General features: G+C 42.0%; 1 protein-coding gene across 1 annotated transcript; it reads left to right on the forward strand.

Moving 5' to 3' along the window:
* Positions 1-219: 219 nt before the first annotated feature.
* On the forward strand, positions 220-11692 carry dnajc4 (DnaJ (Hsp40) homolog, subfamily C, member 4). The gene is made up of 8 exons (XM_041848689.2): positions 220-659; positions 1660-1750; positions 1892-2026; positions 2462-2552; positions 8010-8182; positions 9418-9585; positions 10107-10193; positions 10361-11692. Exons 3-8 carry the CDS (start codon positions 1935-1937, stop codon positions 10458-10460), a joined length of 711 nt encoding a protein of 236 aa, XP_041704623.1. The 5' UTR covers positions 220-659; positions 1660-1750; positions 1892-1934; the 3' UTR covers positions 10461-11692.
* The last annotated feature ends 56 nt before the right edge of the window (positions 11693-11748 follow it).

An 11748-nucleotide genomic window follows, 5' to 3' on the forward strand; every position in this document is an offset into this window, starting at 1 on the left:
CTCAAATATGTTGCTATCTTTTTTAAGAGAAACGGGGGTTGGCTGGTGGGATTTAGTTTCTCCCTGTCTCTGGCCTACACTCCAGTAGAGTAGGTGGCGGTAATGCACCATAACATTGGCTGCCAAACGCCGATAAACTCCACTGAAGAAGAAGATTTTGAGGACGGATGGGTCATAACAATCAGGTCAGCATCGCCCACTTTCACAGCAGAGGTGCGTTCAATTCGCTTGAACGTTTGCGGAACGGTTTGTACTGAACGACACGTTTCCCCAAAACGTTATTGAACAGACTTTTGATTGAATGTACATAATTGCTGTAAGCGACAAAAAACAATACACTTGATGCATTCTCTTGTAGAGAATGGAAAGGCGTGATAGGGTTAACCCCCTTCAAAACAAAAAAAGTTCAGTAGCGTGTGGTGGTGTTCAGTTTGGAATAAACGTTTAGACAGGGAATGAAACTGGGTACTAGCGTCCTGAATTTGTCCAATAGAAATACAGGTTTTGTTTACAGCTGTAAAACATTTTGCTATAGCGTTCCTTACTGAAAACCACCCTACCCAGCCAACAGGCAGTCACACTGCACTCTGCCAGAGACACTTATGTAACAACCCGCACCCAATATTTTTGTTATGAAACGAAGAAAATGCAGTATTTCGGTAAGTCTGTGCTTCTTTACCCTTGCTTCTGTCTTTTGTTAAAATACTAGTGTGTGTTTTTGCTACATGAAATCATAGGTCAACAGCTGAGCCCAGTCTCTTTAGTTGAGTTAGTTAGCTAACGTTAGCTACTGGCAAAATTCTACCCAGTTAGCTAGCTAGCTAGGGTACACTGTGTGCACTGTACCATTTCGACCGATAATAACTTAATTTATGCATATATCTTTAGTTAACTGGGTAGCCAACTATGTCCACAAGTGTATAGCTACAGATACTATCTAAAGTTAATTTGTTTAATGCGTCTCCACACTAGCCAGGCCAGCTAACAAATGCTCAGAACATAATCAATGGAGTAGTTAGCTAGCTAGTTAATTTGCAAGGGACAGGACAACGTGTAACGTTAACTTGCTGTGAACTACTGCAGGTAATGACTGAACTGTTGTATTCATGCTGTGACTTCAAACTCTTCTAACTTTAAATTGGTCTGGCGTCAATCTCCGTGAAAGATTCAAGGGACTAGCTATGTTGACTCCTTAACAGCATCTACCCCAAAGACTGCTGAACAATTAATCAAATGGCCACCCGGACTATTTACATTGACTCCCCCTACTGCTACTAGTTGTATATTATCTATGCATAGTCACTTTACCCCTATCTACATGTACAAATTACCTCGACTAACCTGTACCCCTGCACATTGACTCGGTACCGGTACTCCGTGTATATAACCTCCGTATTGTAATTTTATTGTGTTACTTTTTATTGTGTTACTTTAGTTTATTTTTGTAAATATTTTGTAACTCTATTTCTTGAACTGCATTGTTGGTTAAGGCTTGTAAGAAAGCATTTCATGGTAAGATATACACCTGTTGTATTTGGCGCATGTGACAAATATATATATATATATATATATATAGATAGATAGATAGATAGATATATTTTTTGATATGCTCAAAGCCTGCAAAATATATGACGCCCTCTTTGCTCTTGTTGTGTTCAGTGACGTCACGTGCCCAGTGACTGTGAGTGGACTCTCCTCTTTGTCCTCCTGCGGACCACTCTCTTTCCAGTGAAGTCCTACTGTCTGAACGGTAACTTTGACAACGACACCCAATTATCATCACATTATATGGAAAAAGTATTTGTAACTGTCTTTGATGCAATAGGCATATAATTGAGATAGTTTATACTTGCCACTACTGCTATTTTCCCATGTCTTTTCTCCTCCGTAGGTCATTTGTTTTGTAAACTGTTTAGGCAACAATACTTCCCAGCATGCAGTTGGAGGCCCAGCTGCGTCTTTGTCAGAGCTGTCTATGGTGCTGCAAGAGCGGACTGCGCTTGCTCTCTCAGAGCTCTGTGCACAGGTATGCTCTCTCCCTCTCTCTTTACAGCATTTACCTTTGTGCACAGCTGTACAATGTGCATGCCGGTGTGTTTGTGTGCATTTGACATTTGTCTAATTACGCTGTACTTTTTTTATTTAACCTTTATTTAACTAGGCAGGTCAGTTAAGAACAAATTCTTATTTACAATGATGGCCTACCCTGTCCGGCCAAACCCAGACGACACTGGGCCAATTGTGCGCCGCCCTATGGGACTCCCAATCACTGGCTGGATTGTGATACACTACCATGGTCTGTAGTGACGCCTCTAGCACTGAGATGCAGTGCCTTAGATCGCTGCGCCACTTGGGAAATATGCTGATGATAGTGGTCTGTTTAGAGGCATTGTTCAGTCCATGGTCCCAATACTGTGTGTTGTCATCCTGTATAATTAGCATTAATTGTGTCTCATTGCAGAGCGACATTAAACCACTACGACCTTCTTGGTGTAAAACCTGATGCCTCACTGGAGCAAATCAAGAATGCGTTTTTCGATAAATCAAAAAAGGTACGACAATCTCCTAACCTATCATTTAAAAGCTTTAAATACTTAGTGAATGGATGAAAGGCACATAGCTCAAGCAGCACATAATTATGGTTTACAGTGCCTTCGGAATTTATTCAGACCCCTTGACTTTTTCCACATTTTGTTACTAAAATGGAGTAAATAAAACATTTTCCTCAGCCATCTACACACAATACCCCATAATGACAAAGCGAAAACAGGTTTTTAGACAATTTTGCACATTAAAATTAAAAACAGAAATACCTTATTTACATAAGTATTCAGACAATTTGCTATGAGACTCGAAATTGAGCTCAGGTGCATCCTGTTTCCATTGATCATCCTTGAGATGTTTCTACAACTTGATTGGAGTCCACCTGTGGTAAATTCTATTGATTGGACATGATTTGGAAAGGCACACACCTGTCTATATAAGGTCCCACAGTTGACAGTGCATGTCAGAGCAAAAACTAAGCCATGAGGTCGAAGGAATTGTCCGTAGAGCTCCGAGACAGGATTGTGTTGAGGCACAGATCTGGGGAAGGGTACCAAAACATTTCTGCAGCATTGAAGGTCCCCAAGAACACAGTGACCTCCATCATTCTTAAATGGAAGAAGTTTGGGACCACTAAGCTCTTCCTAGAGCTGGCCGCCCGGGCCAAACTGAGCAATCGGGGGAGAAGGACCTTGGTCAGGGAGGTGACCAAGAACCCGATGGTCACTCTGACAGAGCTCTAGAGTTTCTCTGTGGAGATGGGAGAACCTTCCAGAAGGACAACCATCTCTGCAGCACTCCAGCAATGAGGCCTTTATGGTAGGGTGGCCAGACGGAAGCCACTCCTCAGTAAAAGGCACATGACAGCCCGCTTGGCGTTTGCCAAAAGGAACCTAAAGACTCTCAGACCATGAGAAACAAGATTCTCTTGTCTGATGAAACCAAGATTGAGCTCTTTGGCGTGAATGCCAAGCCTCATGTCTGGAGGAAACCTGGCACCATCCCTACAGTGAAGCATGGTGGTGGCAGCATCATGCTGTGGGGATGTTTTTCAGTGGCAGGGACTGGGAGACTAGTCAGGATCAAAGATGAACGGAGCAAAGTACAGAGAGATCCTTGATGAAAACCTGCTCCAGAGCGCTCAGACTGGGGCAAAGGTTCACCTTCCAACAGGACAACGACCCTAAGCACACAGCCAAGACATCGCAGCAGTGGCTTCGGCACAAGTCTCTGAATGTCCTTGAGTGGCCCAGCCAGAGCCCGGACTTGAACCTGATCGAACATCTCTGGAGAAAACAGAAAATAGCTTTGCAGCAATGCTCCCCATCCAACCTGACAGAGCTTGAGAGGATCTGCAGAGAAGAATGGAAGAAACTCCCCAAATACAGGTGTGCCAAGCTTGTAGCGTCATACCCAAGAAGACTCGAGGCTGTAATCGCTGCCAAAGGTGCTTCAACAAAGTACTTAGTAAAGGGTCTGAATACCTATGTAAATGTGATATTTCAGTTTTTTTTATTTGAATACATTTGCAAAAATTTCTAATAACATGTTTTTGCTTTGTCATTATGGGGTGTTGTGTGTAGATTGATGAGGGAAAATAACTATTTAATACATTTTAGAATAAGGCCGTAACGTAACAAACTGTGGAAAAAGTCAATGGGTCTGAATACTTAACGAATAAACTGTTAAAGGAATTGCAGCTTCTCTCTCCAACCACACGAGTGCACTCTTCCACAGTATTTTTCTACCTTCTTCCAACATCACATTCCCGCCTTGTTCATGTATAATATACAGTGAGCTCCAAAAGTATTGGGACAGTGACATATTTGTTTTGGCACTGTACTCCAGCACTTTGGATTTGAAATGATACAGTGACTATGAGGTTAAAGTGTATTTTCATCCATATCGGGTGAACCGTTTAGAAATTACAGTATATAGTACCCCCATTTTAGGGGACCAAAAATATTGGGACAAATTCACTTATGCTTATTATAGTAGTCAAGTTTAGTATTTGGTCCCATATTCCTAGCACATGATTACATCAAGTTTGTGACTCTACGAACTTGTTGGATGCATTTGCTGTTTGTTTTGGTTGTGTTTCAGATTATTTTGTGCCCTATAGAAATTCATGGTAAATAATGTATTGTGTCATTTTGGAGTCACTTTTATTGTAAATAAGAATATAATATGTTTCTAAACACTTGGATGCTACCATGATAATGGATAATCCTGTATGAATCGTGAATAATGATGAGTGAGAAAGTTACAGACGCACAAATATCACATCCCCAAGACATGCTAACCTCTCACCATTACAATAACAGGGGAGGTTAGCTTTTTTTTTTTGGGGGGGGGGGGTGATATTTGTGCGTCTGTAACTTTCTCTCTAATCATTATGCACGATTCATACAGGACTATCCATTATCATGGTAGCATCCACATTAATGTAGAAGTGTTTAGAAACATTATATTCTTAGTTACAAGAAAAGTGACTCCAAAGTGACAGTCACAAGCTTGATGTAATCATTGTGTGCTAGGAATATTGGACCAAATACTGAACTTTTGACTGCTTTAATACACATATACAGTGAGGGAAAAAAGTATTTAGTCAGCCACCAATTGTGCAAGTTCTCCCACTTAAAACGATGAGAGAGGCCTGTAATTTTCATCATAGGTACACGTCAACTATGACAGACAAAATGAGAATTTATTTTCCAGAAAATCACATTGTAGGATTTTTAATGAATTTATTTGCAAATTATGGTGGAAAATAAGTATTTGGTCAATAACAAAAGTTTCTCAATACTTTGTTATATATCCTTTGTTGGCAATGACACTGGTCAAACGTTTTCTGTAAGTCTTCAAAAGGTTTTCACACACTGTTGCTGGTATTTTGGCCCATTCCTCCATGCAGATCTCCTCTAGAGCAGTGATGTTTTGGGGCTGTCGCTGGGCAACACAGATTTTCAACTCCCTCCAAAGATTTTCTATGGGGTTGAGATCTGGAGACTGGCTAGGCCACTCCAGGACCTTGAAATGCTTCTTTCGAAGCCACTCCTTCATTGCCCGGGCGGTGTGTTTGGGATCATTGTCATGCTGAAAGACCCAGCCACGTTTCATCTTCAATGCCCTTGCTGATGGAAGGAGGTTTTCACTCAAAATCTCACGATACATGGCCCCATTCATTCTTTCCTTTACACGGATCAGTCGTCCTGGTCCCTTTGCAGAAAAACAGCCCCAAAGCATGATGTTTCCACCCCCATGCTTCACAGTAGGTATGGTGGTCTTTGGATGCAACTCAGCATTCTTTGTCCTCCAAACACGACGAGTTGAGTTTTTACCAAAAAGTTCTATTTTGGTTTCATCTGATCATATGACATTCTCACAATCCTCTTCTGGATCATCCAAATGCACTCTAGCAAACTTCAGACGGGCCTGGACATGTACTGGCTTAAGCAGGGGGACACGTCTGGCACTGCAGGATTTGAGTCCCTGGCGGCGTAGTGTGTTACTGATGGTAGGCTTTGTTACTTTGGTCCCAGCTCTCTGCAGGTCATTCACTAGGTCCCCCCGTGTGGTTCTGGGATTTTTGCTCACCGTTCTTGTGATCATTTTGACCCCACGGGGTGAGATATTGCGTGGAGCCCCAGATCGAGGGAGATTATCAGTGGTCTTGTATGTCTTCCATTTCCTAATAATTGCTCCCACAGTTGATTTCTTCAAACCAAGCTGCTTACCTATTGCAGATTCAGTCTTCCCAGCCTGGTGCAGGTCTACAATTTTGTTTCTGGTGTCCTTTGACAGCTCTTTGGTCTTGGCCATAGTGGAGTTTGGAGTGTGACTGTTTGATTTTTAATGAATTTATTTGCAAATTATGGTGGAAAATAAGTATTTGGTCACCTACAAACAAGCAAGATTTCTGGCTCTCACAGACCTGTAACTTCTTCTTTAAGAGGCTCCTCTGTCCTCCACTCGTTACCTGTATTAATGGCACCTGTTTGAACTTGTTATCAGTATAAAAGAAACCTGTCCACAACCTCAAACAGTCACACTCCAAACTCCACTATGGCCAAGACCAAAGAGCTGTCAAAGGACACCAGAAACAAAATTGTAGACCTGCACCAGGCTGGGAAGACTGAATCTGCAATAGGTAAGCAGCTTGGTTTGAAGAAATCAACTGTGGGAGCAATTATTAGGAAATGGAAGACATACAAGACCACTGATAATCTCCCTCGATCTGGGGCTCCACGGAAGATCTCACCCCGTGGGGTCAAAATGATCACAAGAACGGTGAGCAAAAATCCCAGAACCACACGGGGGGACCTAGTGAATGACCTGCAGAGAGCTGGGACCAAATTAACAAAGCCTACCATCAGTAACACACTATGCCGCCAGGGACTCAAATCCTGCATTGCCAGACGTGTCCCCCTGCTTAAGCCAGTACATGTCCAGGCCCGTCTGAAGTTTGCTAGAGTGCATTTGAATGATCCAGAAGAGGATTGGGAGAATGTCATATGGTCAGATGAAACCAAAATAGAACTTTTTGGTAAAAACTCAACTCGCCGTGTTTGGAGGACAAAGAATGCTGAGTTGCATCCAAAGAACACCATACCTACTGTGAAGCATGGGGGTGGAAACATCATGCTTTGGGGCTGTTTTTCTGCAAAGGGACCAGGACGACTGATCCGTGTAAAGGAAAGAATGAATGGGGCCATGTATCGTGAGATTTTGAGTGAAAACCTCCTTCCATCAGCAAGGGCATTGAAGATGAAACGTGGCTGGGTCTTTCAGCATGACAATGATCCCAAACACACCGCCCGGCAACGAAGGAGTGGTTTCGTAAGAAGCATCCTGGAGTGGCCTAGCCAGTCTCCAGATCTCAACCCCATAGAAAATCTTTGGAGGGAGTTGAAAGTCCGTGTTGCCCAGCGACAGCCCCAAAACTTCACTGCTCTAGAGGAGATCTGCATGGAGGAATGGGCCAAAATACCAGCAACAGTGTGTGAAAACCTTTTGAAGACTTACAGAAAACGTTTGACCTGTGTCATTGCCAACAAAGGGTATATAACCAAGTATTGAGAAACTTTTGTTATTGACCAAATACTTATTTTCCACCATCATTTGCAAATAAATTCATAAAAAATCCTACAATGTGATTTTCTGGATTTTTTTTCCTCATTTTGTCTGTCATAGTTGACGTGTACCTATGATGAAAATTACAGGCCTCTCTCATCTTTTTAAGTGGGAGAACTTGCACAATTGGTGGCTGACTAAATACTTTTTTTCCCCCACTGTATGCATGTGCAGTAGTAACCCTGGTTTGTCCTAATCCTCATCCTGACTGCTCAACTGTAGTGTACACACATCCATCTAGCACTGACTGAAACAGCGGGAGCATTCAACAGTGTGGTTGTGTCTATTGCTTTTTCATCACTACTCCTCACTGCCCCCTGTCTCTCTACCAGATGCACCCAGACAGTGACCCGTCTAACCCGGGGCTGCATGGCCAGTTTGTGGAGCTGAACGAGGCCTACAGGGTGCTGAGTAAGGAGGTATCCAGGAGAGAGTACGACCTGCGGCTACATCACCCTTATACCGGGGGACAGGCCTTCAGACCCACCTCCACATACAACCCCAGGTACGTAAACAAGCGTGCACACACTCAAGCAAGCAGGCAGGCAGGCACTAACCCATGCGCACACACACATTTTAATAATGTTTACATACTGTTTTACCCATTTCATATGTACAGTGCCGTGAAAACGTATTTGCCCCTTTATGTACTGCATTCTAGTCAAGTCCATCCTATTCAACTATTGCTGTACATATACAATTCTATCCACGTATTCTTCAGATATACTATATATTCTATCCACATACTGTCCATAATGTCTATACACACCAACACACACATAAATATATATATATATATATAGCATACATACATACATACATACATACATACATACATACATACATACATACATACATACAGTACCAGTCAAAAGTTTGGACACACCTACTCATTCAAGGGTTTTTCTTTATTTTTACTATTTTCTACATTGTAAAACTATGAAATAACACATATGGAATCATGTAGTAACCAAAAAAGTGTTAAACAAATCAAAATATATTTTGAGATTCTTTAGATAGGCACCTTTTGCCTTGATGACAGCTTTGCACACTCTTGGCATTCTCTCAACCAGCTTCATGAGGTAGTCACCTCTCGAACCTGTTTTCGCTTTGTCATTATGGGGTATGGTGTGTAGATTGCTGAGGACATTTATTTATTCCATTATAGAATATAGCTGTAACGTTACAAAATGTGGAAAAAGTCAAGCGGTCTGAATACTTTCCGAAGGCGCTGTGTGTATATATATATATACATACATACATACATACATACATACACACACACACACACACACACACACACACACACACACACACACACACACACACACACACACACACATACATTCCGGACTCCGACATTGCTCGTCCTAATATTTATATATTTCTTAGTTCCATTCTTTTACTTTTTTTATTTTTGTGTATTGTTAGATATTACTGCACGATTGGAGCTAGGAACACAAGCATTTTGCTACACCCACAATAACATCTGCTAAATATGTGTATGCGACCAATAACATTTTATTTTATTTGACACGCACACACAGCCCTGTGTGAGTTCATACACAAATCTCAGAAGTTTTATTCCCCTTTTTTATGTCTCCCTCCCTCTGTCTCTCTCCCTCTGTCTCTCTCCCTCTGTCTCTCTCCCTCTGTCTCCCTCCCTCTGTCTCTCTCCCTCTGTCTCCCTCCCTCTGTCTCTCTCCCCTCTGTCTCCCTCCCTCTGTCTCCCTCTCTCAGGGCGGAGGCTCAGGAGAGTGTACGCTACTGGGATCAGTTCAAACACTCTCAGCCTCAGGAGACCACTGCTGAGGAGTGGGAGAGGAAGAGGAAGAGGAACTTTAGAATAGTTAGCTACTGTATGCTCATCATGGGACTGAGCATCAGCACTCACGTTTTCTTCTTCAGGTAACATCATGGGAAAAGACCAGAGTGAAACTGATACTTGGACATTAATACTGTATGTATGTACATTCTCATAGCACGTAGTTAAATACGAAATGCAGTAGTTCTGTCACGTTCAAGGAAAGGAATCACACTTCTGTCACTCATAAACCAAATGCATTTCTGAATTCTGTGCCAAAATGTGACATTTGACTATTACTGCTATTACTATGTTTTTACTAATTCATAGTCTAGACTAAATAGTCTGGAGACTCAGATAACTGTCTGTCTGTAGGCACAGGTGCCCCTGGCTCAGACCCAGGTTGTGCTGTAATAGATCTGGTAATCTGTGTTTTGGCACGTTGACTTGGAAGCTGTTTTATTGTTTGTAGAGATCCAACTTTTCCTGGTATGACTTTCATTTGTACTAGTACAGAATAATAAAACATGAATAATAATCAAAATGCCAATTCAACTGGCAACGATATTCCGCTGTGTGTACATCTGTGTTGTCTGACAGGTCTCTCTGTCTTCCGGTCACACAGAAAGTTGGAGTCTGTCCATAACAACTTCATGGACGAGAAGGACAGGGTCATCACACAGATCTACAACGAGTCCAAAGAAAGGGCAAGGTGTGTGAGAATTCAAACGTATTATAAGTGTTATTACCCAGTTATTACACTGTTCTAGTTACGGTAGTGGTAATAATCAACATTGCATGGAGTATGTATTAATATGATTTGTTTGTATGATATACCCGAGGCTGGACCTGATTTGATTTCTTCATTTTGATTCGCAGAGTGAACGGGTTTAAGAAGCAGACAGAGATTCTCAGACAGAAACATAATGAGTTCCTGGAGAAATACAAAATCACTCGCAACAGTGGAGAGGACAAGTAGGAGTTTAGTAGAATAAGAGTACATCTTAAAACAAGGGGGATTGAGTTGGCCGAAGGCCTCTGGAGAGGAATGGAGTCGGTCAGGAAGGGGAGTGAACGGTTGAATGAGTTAGGAGTAGTTAGCATTTTAAAATAGTTTTTTGGCAGACGTTGATGATGTGCACAGCTCACGTTTGCTTGGACCTCGGATACTAAGCTGAGGAGTAAAAAAAGAATGTTTATTAGCTGGGATATTGTAACAACATAGTATGTAATGGCTGGGTGAAACTGGAACAGTATATGGGGTACATGTCTTTGTCACAGTAGAGCGTTGACCCCAGCCATTGTAGGTTTCTCCGGAAGGAGAATACGTCGTGGAGGTTTGGTCTGGTATCACAAGACTATCAGCAGTAGGACATGGTCATTAACAGCACATCCTTTCCTCTGTTGGATGGAACCGAGACTCCTGTAAGCCAGTTGCTAATTGGTTCGCAGTGACATGCTGTTTTCCCCCACGCCCGTTCAGAGGCAGTCTGATGGGTGTTCATATGACAGTGTGAATTTGCCCACTGGAGATGCAGGAAAGTGTTGCATACTGAAGACTTAAATCAAAGGTAGAATGCCTTAATGACAGATAGGGGGTGCTGTGCACAGCTGCCCTTGAACCAATGGGATTCAGTCATTGTGCCTCTCTGTGTGTCAATGATATCATGGAACTCTTGACACCGCCACTGGGCCCAGGGTGGACCCAAAATCAGTCAAAAAGAGATGCTGTTCGTGTCAGGAGTTTTTCTTGACAATGTTACCTATAGGCAATATTTAGGGCCTAGAGCATTTCTTGGTCATATGATGAAGGGAAAACTGGCCCAAGAGATAATGGATCCTTTCCTATTGAAAGGACATGGAATCAAGAAAAACTTGAAAATCAAGTCATTATGACTTTCTCAAATGGTATTTAATTGTACCCTTGTCTGATGTTGAAGAATTCATTTTAGAAATGTTAATTATATTATGGAAATATTTGATTTATTGCCCGTGTGGGCAGCTTCAATCTCTGAGATGAGGAAATGCATTTAATTTATTGCTATGTTGACGGCCAACTGACACTTACCATAACGCCTTTTTTCAGTGTATTATTAGTCACAGATTGTGTTTGAGTGATCTTTTAATGACAGCCTTAACTCTTCCTGGTGTCATGGATTCATGCAATGATGAATAAAAACAACACTGTTCCTCTGGTCTCAACCAACAACATCCAATGTTTCGTTTTGAGTTTGTTTCTCACCCAAATTTCACTCTTACGTGTCCTG

This window comes from Coregonus clupeaformis, chromosome 3 (genome assembly GCF_020615455.1).
Source record: "Coregonus clupeaformis isolate EN_2021a chromosome 3, ASM2061545v1, whole genome shotgun sequence".
In the NCBI taxonomy this organism is placed as follows: Eukaryota; Metazoa; Chordata; class Actinopteri; order Salmoniformes; family Salmonidae; genus Coregonus; species Coregonus clupeaformis.

Coding starts and splice junctions, on each gene's coding strand:
- dnajc4 (XM_041848689.2), top strand. CDS start 1,935: ATGCAGTTGGAGGCCCAGCTGCGTCTTTGTCAGAGCTGTCTATGGTGC. Junction 9,586..10,106: donor ACTCACGTTTTCTTCTTCAG/GTAACATCATGG, acceptor CCGGTCACACAG/AAAGTTGGAGTCTGTCCATA. Junction 10,194..10,360: donor GAGTCCAAAGAAAGGGCAAG/GTGTGTGAGAAT, acceptor TTTGATTCGCAG/AGTGAACGGGTTTAAGAAGC.